Source organism: Parasteatoda tepidariorum, chromosome 4 (genome assembly GCF_982258835.1).
Source record: "Parasteatoda tepidariorum strain Cologne lab strain chromosome 4, Ptep-v5.0, whole genome shotgun sequence".
In the NCBI taxonomy this organism is placed as follows: Eukaryota; Metazoa; Arthropoda; class Arachnida; order Araneae; family Theridiidae; genus Parasteatoda; species Parasteatoda tepidariorum.
This window is the reverse complement of record NC_141758.1, coordinates 7164145-7183141: the sequence shown is the minus strand read 5'-3', so window position 1 is coordinate 7183141 and position 18997 is coordinate 7164145. Positions and strand designations below refer to the sequence as shown.

Genomic DNA, 18997 nt, shown 5'->3' with positions numbered 1-18997 from the left:
TATTAAGTATTATTAATAAGAACATTTTAACAAGTATTAATATAAAAAAGAAAAGCATTATTAACGAAAAGTATTATTTACAAAGAAGCATCAAGTATTATTTATGAAGTATTAAATATTGTTAAGAACAAATGTTAATATTAAGAAATTTCAACAAACAAGTATTATGCACAAATGGTGTAAACACAGAACATTATTATTTACGACGAATATTATTATCAAAATAATTAAGAGCTGAAACATGTTACTTTAAAAACAAACCCATCTACATGCCATTCTAGAATGATAATGCAAACATCTATATTAGTTAACTACATTATATACTTCTATATTAGCTCTATAGTCCTATATTATATACTTCTATATTAATTATATTCTCAAATGCACTTCATTTAGAGAAAGGGCCTTTTTTTCAAATGAAAACAATTGAAATAAGCTTGACTAAGTAAAAAAAGATTTGTTAATAATTGCTAAATCTTGTTAAATAAGTTCTAATTTTTTTGTAATTAAATTCACTAATATTAAGACAAATCTTATCAAATATTATATATCCGATCTTCTCGTAGTAAGGCTATTAATATGTTGTCAAATTAATGAATATTCTGAAAGCTTTAGTCTTTAATTTTGTTAAAGCTCTATAATCTGAAAAAGAGTAACAGTTGTCATACCTTCAAAATTAATTCGTCAGATTTTGATACTTGTTCTAACATCAAAGATTAATCTGCGACCCATACGATGTTTACTTTTTTTCCAAAATTATTCTACAAAATACACATTTAGGACGGTGATTATTGAACACCCCGTCTTTTTGTACTGTTTAAGAAATTCTAGATACAAAACAAGTTGCAGCATTCGATCAGGAAAATCCAACAGGTAAAGCCAATAACCCAAAACACAATTTTCCAAAAACTCAGTAAAAGGGGAAGAGAGGGGAAAGCAATCGAGAAAATTGAGCAAGAAATATGCGCACACGTGACATCCCCTACACGCAATATCACATATACATATATTTATATGGAGGACGATACTGGACAGTCTGGGGCTTCGCACAGTGGAGATTGATTAAAAATGTCACCCGCACCCCTCTGACAAATAGGTTTTTTGGGACGGCGACACACCCTCGATCACTTCCACTTCATTCCCCCCCACCCACTCTCTTACAGAGACTATGAAAATGATGAAGATCCCTGTGATAGGGGAGAAGTGTGTGATGGTGAAGCACGACCACTTCACAATCCTCTTAGAAAGATGAAGTCGTTCCTTAAGGGTGGGTGTAAGAATAAAGGAAGATGAAGATTTCGTTTCGGATTCGAGATAACCTATAAAAGAATTAGAATAAAAAAGGTACACTCTCATTCAAATTGCAATAAGTGTCAGAGAAAATATAGATATAATATGAAAGAGTAGAGAGTTATTATCGCGTTATAATGGGTCTCCATGGTTTCTCTCAACACAAGTACGAAAAAATACATATAATTACACACAAATATGGATATTAGACCCCAGCGCCTCTAATCCTCCCTCCTCTAATTCCTACTATACCGTTCTTAGTGACATTTTGTATTTTGTTAGCTTTTAAGTCATTTTCTTCATCGTTTCTCTTAAGACAAATACGGAAAAATACATATAATTATGCACAAATATGTGTACAAGAACCAAGTGCCCTTCCTTCAATCCTTGTAAACTAGTAACTATATCCTGTCCTTTTTAAAACTTTTAAGCCATTTTCTTCATTTCATTTTACACAAATGAGAAAAAATGCACACAAGTATGCAAATATGTCCAAACATGCATACTAAATCCAAGCGCCTAACTTCAAATCCTTGTAAACTAGTTACTATACCGTTCTTACTAATATCATATTATTTTTCTGGCTTGGAAGGGGGAGTCGGTAGGGCATATACAAATAATGCTAAAACTAACCTTTTTCGATTACATTTTTTCAACATCTAAACAAGATAATGATTCAGTTTGTTTCCACAGAATATTTACATATCCATACTTAATTGTGTGATGCTGCTACATCACACGTGCGACGATATTCAACTCAATAGTTTTTTCAGTTTTAGTTTTCAATGGTTTTTTCAGTTAACCACAATTGCCTTCTACTACATTTAAATTGATCTTTGATTTTTCATATCGGTTATTCCCACCTTAACTTTAACCAAGTAGCGCTTTGCTTCTTTCCGCGTGCCTTTTTGGCGTCAGTTGAGGAAGCCACGGTATGAGAGAAACAACGCTCTCATTTTTTTAAAAACTTTTAGGCACTCGCCTTCCAGTTGAATAGCTAGTATTTCACCTTTTTTTAAAAAAATACAAGATGTAAATATATTTGAATTAAAGTTTATCAAATGAATTTAAAGATAAATGACATTTTATTTCAATTTGAAAGTTAGCGAATTAAGATGCTCAACACGTGTGCCTTGTCGCTAATAGTTGGCGAGTTTTCATAGTAGCACTCACCAAATCTACGATGATCCTGATGTTTACAAGTCGTTGATTCTCGAATTTCCCTTTTAAAAAGAAGGAAGTCTCGTCTGATTCAAAAATATGATATAAAGTTCGTGTTACACGTGGGCGATTGAATGCCATTTGAAAGGGAGCCATTTTCATCAATGAACCTTTACCAGTGATATCTACGAAATAAAGTGAAGTTAGTAATTTAAACCATATGTCCTCTATGATTCAATTTCAATAGCAATTGACCAGCAACAGAATCTGGAGATCCTTCTGGAACGTAGGATCAGGATAAATGAAGAGGCAGTGGGAAATTTTTATATATTAATCAGAATGAAAAAGCATGATTTCCTAATCTGCCTCGATCACTCCCTGAAATACTTCTGTTTTCGAACTTTTTTTCCAGCCCAATTGCAATAGAATCTAAAATTTATTTTTCTAGTCCAATGAAAAAAGGATGATTTGGACTCGTGTTTTTTTAAAACTATACGATCTTCTATTTATCCTTTTATGTAATTCCTGCGATGACTGTTGTTCACCTTTTTTTATTTAATGATCCATTCCCTTATTTATTTAAATTACATAAATCATAACTGTACGATACTTCGTAAAATCTTTAAAAACATATCTTAGGCAGAACATTTTTAAATTTTTTTTTATGAACTGAGAACCTTTAATTCTTAAAAAAGTTTCATTAAAAAAACTTTATAACTCAAAAATTATTCCTGTTAACGATAACACATTATCACGGTATACAACCGATATAATCTTAAAAATCCCCAAACAACTTCAAAGCGATATCATAAGTAGCTTTTTAGGAAAGTTACATCGAAGAAGGTCAGTTTTAGCCTTACAGACTCCTTTATCGTTTCTCTTAACACAAAAAAATGCATATAATTAAGCACAAATGTGCGCAAATATGTGTACAAGATGTAAAATATTATGTGCTTATGCGCATCGTATTTTTTGTTAAATAACTTACTTATTATATATCAGTTTGAAGATGGCAACGAGAAGAGTTTTTGTGGTTGCCATGGTAAGCTTAGAATGTAAATAACAGTTTTTTGAGTAAGAGTTTTTTTTTTTTTTTTTTGGAGCTGCGATGCTGTAATTTTATTGTTTAGTTAATAAATCTTCCTTTTATATTAAACATAATAGTAGAGTTTTAATTATTTGATTCGAAGTCCTTTGAGTTTTATTTGAGGTCAGTAAGTATTTTGTATTTTTTGACACAAGACATAAACATCCTTCTATAAGTCCTTGTAAACTAGTTATTATACCGGTCTTAGAAATATTCTGCCCCTTTTGGCCTTTTAAGTCATTTTCATGCCATTTAACAAAATTTGAGACCCTTTAATGATCTTATCAGTATAACAACGAGACATAATTAATCTCAATAGCTAAAGCTAGGAGCCCTGGTGGCTCAGAGGATCGTGCGTTCGCCTCCCAATGAGGCGATCCGGGCTCTAATCTCAGCGATGGCTGGTCTATATGAATTCTGCACCCGGCACGCAACAACCACAGTGCTGACGTAAAATATTCTCTGTGGTAGACGGATCATTGCTTAGAGTCCCCTTGCCGTCAGGATAACCGTGGGAGGTTTACGTGGTTTTCCTCTCTATATAACGCAAATGCGTATTAGTTCCATCAAAGAATCCTCCAAGAAGGCAAACTTTCTCCCAATACTTGATCCAGGAGTTCCCTTGTCTTCTAGATTGGGTTCAAAAATACAAGGCTACGGAGTTGAATGAGGACAGTCGTAAACTCAATATCGGATCAGCTGTTCAACGACGGTTATAAAATAAAATATAAAATAGCTACAGCTCAAAAAGAAAAAACCTTTTCTATGTCAATGATTTTTAATGATTTTGAAAACTTTAATGATTTTCGATGATTTATGAATTTTGTTTTATTTTTTACTTTTTGCTTCTTTGCTAATCGAAATAAAAGTATATTTTTGTTCTTTTCAATACTATTAATAATAAAAAAGTTTAAAGTGTTAGCTAAAACAAGAATCTATCTATTTTATATAATAATTTTATTACAATTTATTTTTAATATTTTTTCTCTCGAAAAAAACAGAAATGGAAAAAAAGAAAAAATTTGTTTAATAAAGCAAAAAATAAATTAAAATATATGCATGCAGTAATTAGATTTTTGTATATTACATATTAAGAAGCAAAATAAAGTTATATAAGAGCAAACAAAATTTTTTTTAATTGTGACTATCTGAAATATTGTTTAGAAATAAAATGATTTTCTTAAATCAAAAAAGGTACTATTCTTTTTGTTTTCAATGTAATGAATCTAGAAGAATATTTAATGTTCTTGCTACAATAAACTTTCTCAGCGAGAATGATTATTGTGAAGCAGAACAAATATTCTCTTTTCAAGCGCACGAAAGAAATAATTTATTCTTTGAATGAAAAAAAAATTCTCTCTTTTAATAACTCATCAAACGATTTTCTTTTCCTCTCTTTTCCTCTTTGCGACTTGAAATAAAAAAAAACAGATTTTTGTTCTTTTCAATACTGTTGATAATAAAAGAAATAAAAACGAAGTCCTTAGGCTTAAAGAATAAATGATATAAGAAAGAAGAAAAAAAAACAATTTCAAAAAGAAGTCATGACTGTAACTGCAGTTCACAGCAAAAGAGACGTTAAAAAGTTATACAGCATTGTAACCAAATAAAAGGAATTGTTTTAATTTTTTGTCGTTAAACTGTAACTATGGAACGAGATTCCATTGTGTTAGGGAGACTGAAAAAACTCATTTACGAACGATAGAAGAGAACTTCATTTAGAATCCAATCTTCAAGGATTTTTTTTTTTCAAATAAAACACTGTAATTTTCACTTTAATGAGGTCTTCATCTTTAATATATTAACTTTAACTTAAATTACCTTCGCGATTTCTAAATTAGCATAGATTGCCAACGCAACATATGAAGAAAGTGAATAGTCTATTAGAAATGTTGCTGAATGGTGCCTATCAAGATTATTATTGTATAAGATCTATTAATTAAATTTTTATATAGTATTTATTAAGTTTATTTTTGAATAGCATCTATTAAGAACAGATCTGCGTAGCATCTATTAAGAACAGATCTGCATAGCATCTATTAAGAACAGATCTGCATAGCATCTATTGAGAACATTTCTCAATAACATCCATTTAGAATATTGCTGAATAGCATACGTTAAGAATATTGCTGCACAGCATCTATTTAGAATATTGATAAATAGCCTTCATTAAGAATATTGTTAAATAGCCTTCATTAAGAATATTGCCGAATAGCGCTTATTAATATGTTGTTTACTTCACATTAAAAATAATCTTAAGTTTTTCTTAACAAAATACAATTTTATTGAGAATTTCTAAAAAAATGGGAATATCTTCAGAATTTTTGCTGACTTTTAACAGACATTCTGAATACCTGTAAGGTGAATGAAACTTTTCAGGAGAAATTCTTGAGAATACAGAGTTAATGTTATTAAAAAAATATTAAGAATTTTTTTTAATTCTTTCATCTCAATTTCGATTCTAAGATTCTTTTCAGTTCACACAAAATTTGTGATAATTTCGATAACATCCTAAAATGAAATTTCTGTTGTAGCCTTTGTTTAATTCTGCTAAGATTTCAAATATCTCCAGTTACAGTATATAGTTTAGAGGTTTTCTGATTTACTTTTCTGTCAAGAAACATTCACCTCAACTGTAATAAGAAATGTACTGTAGTATAGTAAGAAATAAAAATGTACAGCAATCAGAAATTTCCTAATCATTTTCTCCTTCTACCCCAGCGAAATAGCAATAATTTTAGATTAAAAAAAAACAAAACGTAATGCTATAATTTTGGGAAAGTGAGCTCTCTGGTAAAGTGGGTGACTGTAAGTGTGCGTCACAAAAGTTCGAAGACTATCACTGTGACCGACACTCCCGATGAATGCTGGCAATACGTGTAAACTTTACTGATGAGAGAGAGAATGTATAAATGAAAGTTAAAGTCTATAAACTTTGAGTTTTAAACAAAAGGCTTTGAGTTTTAAACAGTCACCCTAAGAAAGAAGGAAGGAAAACCATCCTAGTTTACGTTTGTACGTTAAGCTCTACAAATATTACTCATCTGATTGTTTTTTAATGATTTTACAATTTTAAAATACAATTTCTCATTGATTTTATTAACTTCTTTACCAACTATGGGGTTTGTTTGCTTAAATTTTCCAATTATTATTATTATTATTATAAAGTGTTTTTCTTCATAGATGGCAACAATGGAATTTAATTTGCTTTATATATTTCTTACCAATGATTTTATATGATAAAGCTAAAAGCACATTTGCCATATATATATTTAGCCATACATTGCCTTTCTTTGATTAAATGGCTCAATCTTCGATAATTTATAAAAATCAATAAAATATCGTGAATTTATATTCCAGGATTAATAGCTTCTTGAACCATGAAGAAAATCGAAAAGAAATGAAAATGTTTTTTTTTAAATTTTTATATTTGACAATTCTCCCTCCCTGTTTAAGTGGGGGGAAATTGCTAAAGGCATTTTCCCTGCCTTGAACATTCAATATCAACATTTTTCGATTTCCACAAAAACAAACCTTTTTGGTTTTGTAAGTAGTTCGGAGAGTATAGTAGAATAATGCAAACATCGTTCGTAATCGTTAAATTGTAGAATGAATGAAGAAAACTGACGACTCCATAAAAAGCAATGAAAAGGTTTGAATGTCGCTAAAAGCCATGAAATCGAGGGAATTAAGTTGACTCTTTCGATCCCAGAACCTTTCTTTCCCCAAAAGAGATTAAAGAAAAAGAAATAAAAGAGAACACCATCTTCACACGAAGAGATCACAGTATTAAAAAAAGGGCACCATTTAACGCTAAAGGATCCGTGGTACACCCAGCCAGAGTACAAATCAAACAACCCACACGCTAAAGTGAAGCCAATCAACCGAGACATAACATGTCCAAACACGATGTAATACAAGCTTTTAACGTGTGTGTGGAGGAAAAACTCTTCTTTTACAAACACTATGTTCATTGGCTGCCTTTTAACGCAATTAAGGTTGAACTCTTGGCGACTCAATGGGTCGTTATGTCTCCCCACGCCAAGAGATCCATTTAATGGTGGAATAAAAAGCAATTTTTCATTCATTGGATATCATGTTTATGCCTTCCATAGAACGGAGCCAATAGTGCATCAAATAAGTCTTTTTTCTCTCTTTCTTTTCATGTAGCCTCCTTTTCTTTCTCTCATTTCAAAGAAATACTGATTTTCTCCTTCGAATAATACGTGCAATATTCATTACAAACTTTTTTGAAACTTTGGCATCAAGATTAATAATTAAATAAAAAAAGCAGTAATTTAAGTTTCTTACACTTAAGGCAAAGTTAAAATTTTAAACTATTTATATAATCATCTTGTCGTCTGGGCTTTGGGACAGAAAAATAACTTAAATATTTTAAAAGTTATTAAATTATTTAAAAAATCGCCAAGTTGGCGAAATTTTTCTACCTTGATCAAATTAACGAAATTAATGAAACAATCGTAAATTTTTGTGAATTTTTATGAGCCCAAATAATGCAACGTTGGAGTAATATTTAAAATATTAAAAATTATATTAGCGTATTCTACCATTTTCAGAATCAGCATAGAGGGCGCTGCTTAGAGATATTCTGAACTGTTAGGAGAAGTTTTGTCTAACTGCTAGCAGCACTTATGTAAGCGTCGTTGAACAGCCGACCCAATGTTATGGGTTTACGACTATTCATGTTCAACTCCGTAACCTTGTCATTTTGAACCCAATCCAGAAGACAAGGGAACTCCTGGATCGAGTAGTGGAGAGAAATGTGCCTTCGTGGAGGACTTTTTGATGGAACTAACCCGCATTTGCGTTACATGGAGAGGAAGAAAACGAGAACCTCCCATGGTTAGCCTGTCGGCAAGGGGACTCTAACTCATGATCCGTCTACCACTGAGGATATTTCATGTCAGCACTGTGGTCGGTGCATGCCGGATGTGGAATTCGTATCGACTGGAATTCGACTCCGGTTCGCCTCATTGGAAGGCGAAAGTTCTATCCCCTGAGCCATCGCGGCTCGTAATATTATATAATATTATACTCGCGTTTGTATAAAGTGCATAGATTATTTGTAAATTTATACAATTTGACTTCAAAGTAGTTGCTATAAAGGTTTCTTTAAAAAGGGACAGGAACAAAATCAAAGCTTGACGTCCATTCATTTCAACATCAAATCTACTAATAAATACATAGACGTAACATGGGTAGAAAAATTTTATGATGTTATAAAACCTTAGTTATCAAGTATGGTAAAAATCACGCAATTTAATTTCAATATAATCTAGATCATTGGTTCCCAAAAATGCTCCGCGGAACCCTGGTGTTCCAGTGAAGAGTTAAAGAACTCCGAGAACTAGAAACCTTTTTTTTTCTTAACGGCGATGATTATTTAACAGCAAATGTGTTTAGACTCAATCAAAAGTTCAACTTAAACAATATTTCAGTTCTTTTTAAAACTTTTCTTTTGTGTTTGCATAGTATTTTTTGTCTGTTCACGGTTTCGAAACGGAACTCTAGGTCGAATCTTTTGTAACTCTCGAACCATTTGTACTAGGATTCTGAAATTTGGACCCAGTGCAAATAGAAAAACAAATCCAAACATTTAAAAATATATTTTTTTTTCTAACAACAATTTATTGAATACATTATGAAAAAATATGCATTGATACAGAGTTACATAAGTATATTTAATCGAACTTTTTAATACAATATACCTAAATACGATAATAAAGATCTATTTTCTCTCTCATATACACTAAAAACAAATTCAGAATTAGACTCTCTATCGCTCCAAATCGGCAAATTCAACTGCTTGATACAAAAAGTAGTTTTAAAACTATCGCTGATCAATAATGAAAAAAAAAGAAGAAAACAATAAATATTTTCAACATACAGTGAAATTTATATCGGGAGCTCTTCGTTCCTCAGAAAAATGGTAGTTGATCATTCTTAAGAAGTTATTTATATCAACTTCAAAATTGCTATCGAAATTACATGATTTTTCGCAAATTATTTTAATTTTAGTCAGTGTCATTTTCCAATGAAAATGCCACTTCTGTTGGCGTCATAAAAAGACGAATCCATGAATGAAATTTAGATTTATAAAATAATCCCAACTGATAATTATGTGTTAAAACAAATTTGGCAAATATGAGTGATAGAGCAATGGTAGCTCAGGGGATAGAACGTTCGCCTCCCAATGAAGTGACCAGGGTTCGATCCCAGTGATAGCGGGTCGATTCGAATTCCGCATCCGGCTCGCACCGACCACAGTGCTGACGTTACATATCCTCAGTGGTAGACGGATCACGGGTGAGAGTTCCCTTGCCGTCAGGCTAACCGTGGGAGGTTCTCGTTTTCTTCCTCTCCATGTAACGCAAATGCGGGTTAGCTCCATTAAAAAGTCCTCCACGAAGGCACATTTCTCCCCAATACTCGATCCAGGAGTTCCCTTGTCTTCTGGATTGGATTCAAAATGACAAGGTTACGGGGTTGAATAGTGGTAGTCGTAAACCCATAAAATTGGGTCGGCTGTTCAACGACGGTTATAAAATAAAATAAAAACACGAGTATAGCAGTTAGACAAAACTTGTCCTAACAGTCCGGAATATCTTTAATTTATTTTTTGCTAAAAATCATTTTGAGACAAAATTCTGTTCGACAAAGTTATCTGGTCCAAGAAGGAAAAAAAAGTGCGCACTTCTGACCTTTTTTTTAAAAAATCTTTAAGAGCATTTGTGACCCATATATTAAGATTTGAGGAATTTCCTGTTCTCAAAGATTTTGGAAGTTTTTGTGGAGAACGATTAAAATTCGAGATCTCGGTCTGGTCATCTTACTATAGGGTAAACATGGGGTGTGCCGACAAGGTATTGCCCTCGGCGGAAAATTTATTTTAATTCTCGCCTTTAAAATTAATTTTAATATCTATATCTATATGAATAAGTGTCAAGACATCTATATGAAAACGCATTCAATATTCAGATATTTTATGAAAAAAAATTAATTTTGAGACAACGATTACACTGTTTGACACCTTTATCATGCTACTATAAAAAAATTTTGCACTAAAAAAAGTATGATTCGCAGACTTATTTTTTAAACCCTTCCTTATAGTTAGCTAATTCATAAGAACTTCAGAACTTTGGAAAAAAATTGCCCGTATTGACAAAAATATCTATTTTATGAAAAATTAAAGTTAAATATTCATATATTTTTGTGGGAAAAAATATTTTTGAGACTACGATCACAATTGATACCTACTGGAAAATTTTTCACACTACTGTTAAATGAAATAAGATGTATTTTTTAAACGCTTCCTTATAGTTAGCTAATTCATAAGAAACACTATTAACTTTGGAAGACAATTGCCTGTTATTATGATAGTTAATTCGCGTAAGTCCAGCAAGGAACCACAAGTAGTTCGGAAGAGCATGGGGTGACTAATCGAATTCGAATGTGTACTTAACTTATCCTGTAAACAATGCGGGGGATGATGATTCAGTGACCAGATATCGGCCGCTGTAGCATTTGCCGATGAGATCGATCGGCTAATCTTCGCGGTGCATAACGAGGATGAATTTATTGGATAATCTACGGAATGGCAAATAGTGTACCTGACCATTAAGGGGAATAATTGTGTGGACAATGACCGTCAATAGCCATTCGCTTCTTGGAGATCCTTTCAATTTGTTGAGTGCTGAATCGTCTTGAATCCAAGTTTAATGAAGGGCAAAGATTGATACCGGATGTTTTGTAGTGTTCGAACTTAACATTAATTTTTAGAACCCTTTAAAAAGAAATGAAGTGAAAACAAAAACGGAGAATAGAGCACACGAATTTTTAAATGAGGAAAAAAAGGTCTATAAACATGACGAATCATTGTTCTTACAACTCTAACATCTCACAATGTACCGTTTATATCATTGATGTGCCTCTACACTGTAAAAAATTCAGTAAAATTTTAAGCAGTAATTTGTACAAAGTTTCTCATTATCCCAAAGTTTAGTTAAAAGAAAGGTCATTTTATTTTAGTTCCACCATAAACTGTGAAGTATGATCGAGAAATACTTTCATGGTGCAACTGACAGCACCAAAATTTAGTAAAAGACAAATTTTTGACGGTGACTAAACTGAACGATATTTGTTTACGACGCCCTGTTTTCTTTACAATTCGGTCTGGGTGTATTGGGACGACTAATGCATGTTGTTTCAAGATTCCACTTATTTAGGTAAATGCCTTAGTTGCACAAATTAAAGTTCATTTCTTTTATGTTGCCGTTTTAAATTTGTTTGGTGGAATAAAAGGGTTAGACGTATGTCATAAAAGGACTAATTTAAGCAAAATAGTTTTATTAAGTCAAATAGCAACCTTGGCTTGCATTTGAGAGCTTTAAAAATACCTAAAAAAGGAGCAACCCACCTCTGCTTTTATATAGTATAAAAAAAGAAAAGAATGAAAATAGGTAGTTTGCTTCCAGTTCTAGCAAAAAGTCCTCCACGAAGTCAAATTTCTTCCAATACTTGATACCCTTGTCTTCTGGATTGCATTTGAAATTACAAGACTACAGAGTTGGAACATTAGTAGTCGCAAACCCAAAAAATTTGGGTGGCTGTTCAATGATTGCTGTAAAATAAAATGAAATCTTGCCAAGGACACTAGTATTGATCTGAAATCCTGAATTATATTTAATCTTGTGAATAGTCCTCATGAATATTGCATCAAATTCCAAATTTCGGCCAATTTGTACCACGTCTTCATTTGGAGCCTACATTTCAGTTCAAGCAACCAATCCTTTATTAATTTACTACATTTTGCTTACAGTTAACGTAGATACGTTACAAAATGAAAAGACCAGGCGTAAGACATTTCTGTGACTTAATGCTAATCTATTAAAAAAGAAAAATCTTACCTCGGGACAGTTGCCGCAACACGACGAACTGCCGGGGAACATGCTTCCGCCCTCTTCTAACACTGGGCTCTCCACCTGTAACACAATAAATCGAACATTAAATTCCAAGATACAAATAAATAAAACAATAGATAATACAACAAACAAGTACAATCAGCTGAACTGAGCCCCTGGTTGCTCAGGGAATAGATGGCTGCTCAATACGAATTCCGCACGTTGCTTGCACTGACCACAGTGATATCTTGAGTGGTAGGCGAATTATGGGTTAGAGTACCGCAAATGCGGGTTAGTTCCATCAAAAAGACCACCACGATAGCAAATTTCTCTCACCACTTGATTCAGGAGTTCCCTCGTCCTCTAGACTAGGGTTCAAAATTACAAGGCTACGGAGTTGAACATCGACAGTCATTAACTTAGAATCGGGCCGACTTCTCAACGCTAGTTATAAAATAAAATATTAACCGAGCTATGGAGGCTCAGGGGATAGAGTACTCACTTCCCGATTAGGTATCCTAGGTTCGATTACCAGAGATTCTAATTCTGAATTCGGTTCAATCCTGGCATAGTAAATATTCTAAATTGGTCGTGATAGTCTCTCTATGCGGGTTAGTTACATTAGAAATTTCTTCAGAAAGAATCATGTATATTCCTGCGTAATCAAGTATACTGGATCAAGTATTTGCTCCAATACTAGATCCAGGAGTTCCCTTGACTTCTGGAATGGGATAAAATCGCAAGACCGATGAGTTGAACATTAATAGTCATAAATCTAAAAATGGGTCGACTATTCAAAGCCAGTTATAAAATGCTATCAGCTCACTTGTGACAGACTTGCTAGTTTCTGTTACAAGCTATGTTCTACTGCTCTCCAAGTCAGACAAATTGCTAACAAAAAAACATTCTCATAATGAAGTGTTAATAAATGGGTAAACATGGAACTCCAGTACCCAATTCGTAAATCAGCTTCAAGTGCTCGTAAAACAGGTTTTGAGATTTATAATTAGAAATGTGTAATAGACAACTACTTATCAAGATTTTGTCAAACCACACATTAAGAAATAAATTCTCGATTCAAAACTATCTTCGACATATCTCCACAAGAGTAAAAAAAAAACCCATCAAATAGAATGGATAAAAAAAAGAGCACCATTGATTAATATATCCATTCGCATATTAAACTTTCAAGTCAATCAATACTACGTCACAATAAATTAAACCATTAAATAAACCGACACCATTCATTTCATCTCTCTGAGCAACAATAGCCTGCGAGAGAAAATTGATTCTAAATTGTTCCACAAACGGACATTGACAGACCGTTCCAATGGATTTGCAAACCATTCAAACAAATCACCCCCATCAGACAATTGAAATGAGACTTGGCATTAAGTCCCCATTAACATGCATATGGGTCACTCCACATAAAAATCTCCCATTGATCTCTCTCTAGTAACATGGCTCATACATCTGATAAAATACCCCAGTGGAAAAAGGGGGGTAAAGATTGAATGTAACCCCCCCTCTCAATCTGTCTCACCTCCATGGCGATTGATGAATAATCGTCCCCATCCAAAGTAATTTATATTTTCCATTTAGAAAAGGTTGTCCGCCATCTTGAGAAGTAATTAATCAATGACCGGTGACTGTCCCTCATTAAGTAAATGAGATTCCACCAAAAATGGTAACTTCTTGAGACAGGTTTACTTAAAAGGGATTATCCACCCGGACTTGTTATGAACCGGTATGAGTGATGGGCATGTTTAATGGAACTTGGTTAGCATCTATTGACCCGGGCTTTATCTGCAGTTAAGCATAAAATGGATTTTCAATAATTATGTAAGGGTATCTGGTAAACAAAACGGAAAATTTCCTGTTTAAGACAGATTACAAAAATGAACAAGTCAACATTTTTCTTCTGGTAGATTCACTGTAATTTCAAAATGATTGCAGGTGTTGATAACTTTGCTGCGAACTTTGAAGAAAAGATTTTAATACTTTTGCAGAAAGAGGAGCAGTTGTCCTCCTTCTAAAAGGTTAAAATAAACACATTCATACCTGCCAACTCTTCCGGATTTTCCGGAAGATTTTATTTTCATATTTAGAGTGGTAGCAATACTCATGTTATTCCAATTAACTTTTTGAATTATAATGATAATTATAAATGAGTTTGACCACCACTACATATAAATAATTACAATAAATATATAAAAGCATAATAATCCTTGTGCAAGCGAATTTCAACGAGATCAAAATATAAATATATTTTTGAGTCAGATTGTTTTTCGTTAATTGTATTACAACCACTCTGAAAATCCATTCTCAGAAAGAGTGAAAGTTGGCAGGTATGCACATTGCTTTGACAACAGATCTAAATATTTGTTTTATTAATATATTATGGTAGGTAAAACTATCATTTTCCTCAAAATAAATACTGATAATGTTACCCTAATGTTGTCAATTTTTAATCCTTTAAAAAAAAAAGATGCCGTGCTCTCAAAAACTGACTAGGCTTAGATTGGTTAAGGCCTAAATATTTCATCTAACTTCAAAATATGTCCGCAAAATTTTCAGATTTCTTTTTTACACTTCTTGCGTCTTTTCAATTCACTAATGACAGAAAATTGTAGTTCAGCAACCTATTCAATAAGGCTGTCTTATTGTTCCTATGATAAGAACGACAGGAAAGAAAATGTTAGAGTAGAAGACCACTGAATCGTTCTGTAGACGCTAACCACAACTTTGATAAAACACATTTTTAAGAGTAGCACTTTAATATCGAACAGATTTTTATTTTAAAACAGTCGTTAAACAGCCGACCCTATTTTTGGGTTTACGACTACCAATGTTCAACTCTGTAGTCTAGCAATTTTTAACCCAGTACAGAAGATAAGGGAACTCCTGGATCAAGAGTTGGGAGAAATTTGATTTTGAGGAGGACTTTTTGATAGAACTAGCCAGCATTTGCTTTACATCGAGAGGAAAACCACGAGAACCTTCCACGGTTAGCCTAACGGCAAGGGGACTCTCACCCATGATCCGTCTACCACTGAGGATATTTTACGTCAGCAATGTGGTCGGAGCAAGCCGGATGCGGAATTAGTATCTACCAATCTACGCTGGGATTCGAACCAGGTACACTTCCTTGAAAGGCAAACGCTCTATACACTGAGTCATAACGGCTCGAAGATATTTTTAGTCTTGTTTCCAAATAAGTACTTACGTTTACAGTATTTTTCATTAGAAATCAGCAGTGTGTTAGTAAAGTATTCCCATTGCGACCAGCTGTGAGGCAGTGTGTGTGGGGGGGGGGGGTCCACAATGAGTCTCACATTGGTTTGGTTATCATCAGCATAAAATTGATATAAATCATAAAGGTATTGTTTTCCTATAAATATTTTTGTTTTCCTAATTTAAAGGGTAAAATGACCTGTACTGTTATTATGAAGTTTTTGATTTTGTTTGATTTCTAAATTAAGAGTTTTGGAGGATTGTTTTTTTATTATTTATTATTATTAGAATAATTTAATTCTACGCTGCATTTTAAGATAAAGTTATTTATATCGGTGTCTGGTCTTATTAACCGTTTTACAATTATTATTTTTTTTGGTGCAAATAACATTACTACACTAAGAACCATGGTTGAAGAGAGTCATTAAATGATTTAGAACTTAACTTTCAGCATCAGGCACGAAGTGATGAATGAAAAAATTGTATTTAAAACACGTCCTTCCGTTTTGGTAAGCAAATATATATTACAGATGTGAACACTCCAAATTTATTAGAACAATATATTTCTCATTTTAAATGCTATTTCAAAAAATGATTACTTAAAAAAGTGATTTATGTTCACTTTTAGTATCAAAAGGGAAATATTTGGACTTGGGAAGTGGAGGCACAAGTTTTCTTTTTAGTACTAATATTTTTAGTTGAATAATTTAAACTGTTTTATGACAAGAAACAGAAATTATCGCGAATCAATCAGGGGGCTTAGCCTACTAGTAACAAAATATTTCTTCCCTCTGTCAAAATTTGTCACATGACTAAACCATATTGGATTTCAATTTATTTTGAAGAATTAACCTTCACCTACCATGGGGTAGTGGAAACAACGTTTTTCTGAAGTTAGGATTTCGTATCTCGTATAAAATGTGTTACATAAAACGCAAATAGTATTATCAGGTAAACACTGTATTGGTAAACAAGAAACTAATAAAATTAAATCATAAAGTTGTGGTTTCAAATTTAGGACCACGTGAAATGACACCAAAATATTAGTTCACGTTGTCAAAATGCGTCACATAACTAATCATATTTGATTTTAATTTATCTTAAGGCATTAACTTTCACCTGTACTACAAGGCGAAAAGTATCAAAGATTTAATCAAACAATTCTCACCAAGTAGAGTCATAACTCGAGGCGATGACATCGAATTAATATAGCCCACGAGATATAAAATTTGATTAAATTTTCGGAAAGGATTAAGTTATAGATGGTTAAGTTTCAGGAGGTTCTATTTTGGGAAAATGCAAATCGAACTTCCGTCACTTCAATAAGCGGCTTAAGGGTGATACGCAATTTGTTATCGCGGTTTTGATAATGGCGGGCCGATCTTAAAATAGAAATTGTTAAAAATTTGAATTTTTTTAAAAAAATGAAGGTTTTAGACCATTTGTATCAACTTCTTCAAAACTATTTTGCCTAGATTAAAAAAATAAAAATAAATAAAAAATAAAAAAACACTTGATTGCCAAAAATTCAAAGATTTAATTTTATGGTAATTTGAAAAAACTGTGGTTTTTTATTCAAATTTTGTGCTGAAAATTCAAAAGTGCTATGTGAACAAATACTTCATTTTAAATTTATATTAAATCAAGAGAAAATATACACTTAAAGTAGTGTTGTTAAATACAAACCCAAATAAATGGGAATATTTAGCACCACAAAGCTTACGCTCATTGACACCTTTCGTGAACTATTTTAGCGTCTGAAAACTCCAATTTTGGAATCAGATTTCCATGTTGAGACTGGATTTTTAGTAAAGCGCAAAAGGATAAGAGTCTTTTTTGTTGCGGTCCAGAAAACCTCGATGATTCTATAAATATAATATTCCATTAAAAGATTATGTATATGTCAGGATCCTGATTCCTCTCCCACGCATTTGATTGACCCCTTACCTGAGGGTCAGAGGGTAAGGGACATGGGAAGTGTCATTCCCCTACATTGGGGGTGGAGCGAAGGACTTTTTCTTCTGAGAAAGAATATGTTTAGATCAGTATTAGTTTGAACGTAGAAGAGTTGAGTATTAGCAGAACTAGGAGAGCGAAGATATGAACTGGAAGGGAGCAGGAGAGCTCCGGACTTTGAATGCCATGTAGATTATGTATATACTCATATTTTATTTTTTACTCATAATTAATCCAGAGATGATGAAATAAATGCTTATACCTGAAATAATCCATTGTCATCCTTATTGAGGATTTCATTAACACGAACCGAAAGAGAAATGTCTCACAGTATATTTTTAGTTTTGTAAAAAAGATTACAAATAAACTATAAAAATGATTGAAGTATATTAATTTTATAGTATTTAATTTCTACCCGCTTCTGTTCTGTCGATTAAGCCCATTTCGAATTTATCCTAATTTCTCTCGGCAATATGCGTGTGTTTTGAAGCAAAATTAAAGTCCACGGTTCGGAGTTTCACAAATTATGTGTAGATCATAATGGATCTAATTAGTTCAATTTAATTATTAATTAAATTACAGAATTGGACACAAAGACATACATTCTCTGAATAAACGTTTTTTTATTACGGATTTGAATTTTTGACAATCGAAATATGGAGGGTAGTAGCAATCTGGGCAATATGGACTCGATAGTTTAGTTAGGTATAGCTCGTTCACCAGGATTTGGCACTTGGCTCCGCCTTCATCACGTGGTATGCGACGATACTATTTCGCTATTTTTGGGAGAAGGTTGTGAGCAATCCTGAACAATCTTGCTATTTGGCGATCTTTTAGCAAAAATATTTTTTTCGCAAGCTTTATGTGCATTTTTTTGACAATAAATATTTCATAAATTTGATGATATTTTGCACCATTTTTTATGATATTTCTTTCTTTTGAGTGAATACTTTGTCCTTTATGAGTCATTTCGCTGGGAGTACAGCGGTTTTTAAATTTAAACTATATTTAATTAGCTAGTGTAACAAAATGTATAATAGTAGATGATAAAGCAAAGTAAGTGACTGAAAAAGAATTCACTTTTCGTGTTTGGCGCAAATTAAGGGTTGTCTCAATTTCAACAACGGAGATGTTTCTCTTCTAACTCCCGCGCTGAAATGAACTCTGCGTCCCAGGAGGTGGAGCCAAGTCTCAACTTCTGGTGAACGAACTATATGAGGTCGATTGTTTGGGTCTCTTAATGTCAATTTAGGATTTCGTAGATTTTGTTATATCTTCAGAACTTAAATAAAGCCGAAAATTTGCTCATAGTCATAGAAGTCATTCATCCGAAGATAATTTCAAGTAA

General features: G+C 32.7%; 1 protein-coding gene across 7 annotated transcripts in view; it reads right to left on the bottom strand.

The window, feature by feature from the left end:
- Glut1 (Glucose transporter 1) overlaps positions 1–18997 on the bottom strand; it is a 316432-nt gene that overhangs the window by 95205 nt on the left and 202230 nt on the right. For all 7 annotated transcript variants that reach the window (XM_043050490.3, XM_043050485.3, XM_043050487.3 and 4 more), the window contains one exon: positions 12466–12540. In XM_043050490.3, the coding sequence (XP_042906424.2) occupies positions 12466–12507 (42 nt within the window). In that variant the 5' untranslated portion in view covers positions 12508–12540. The remainder of the gene's footprint in view (positions 1–12465; positions 12541–18997) is intronic.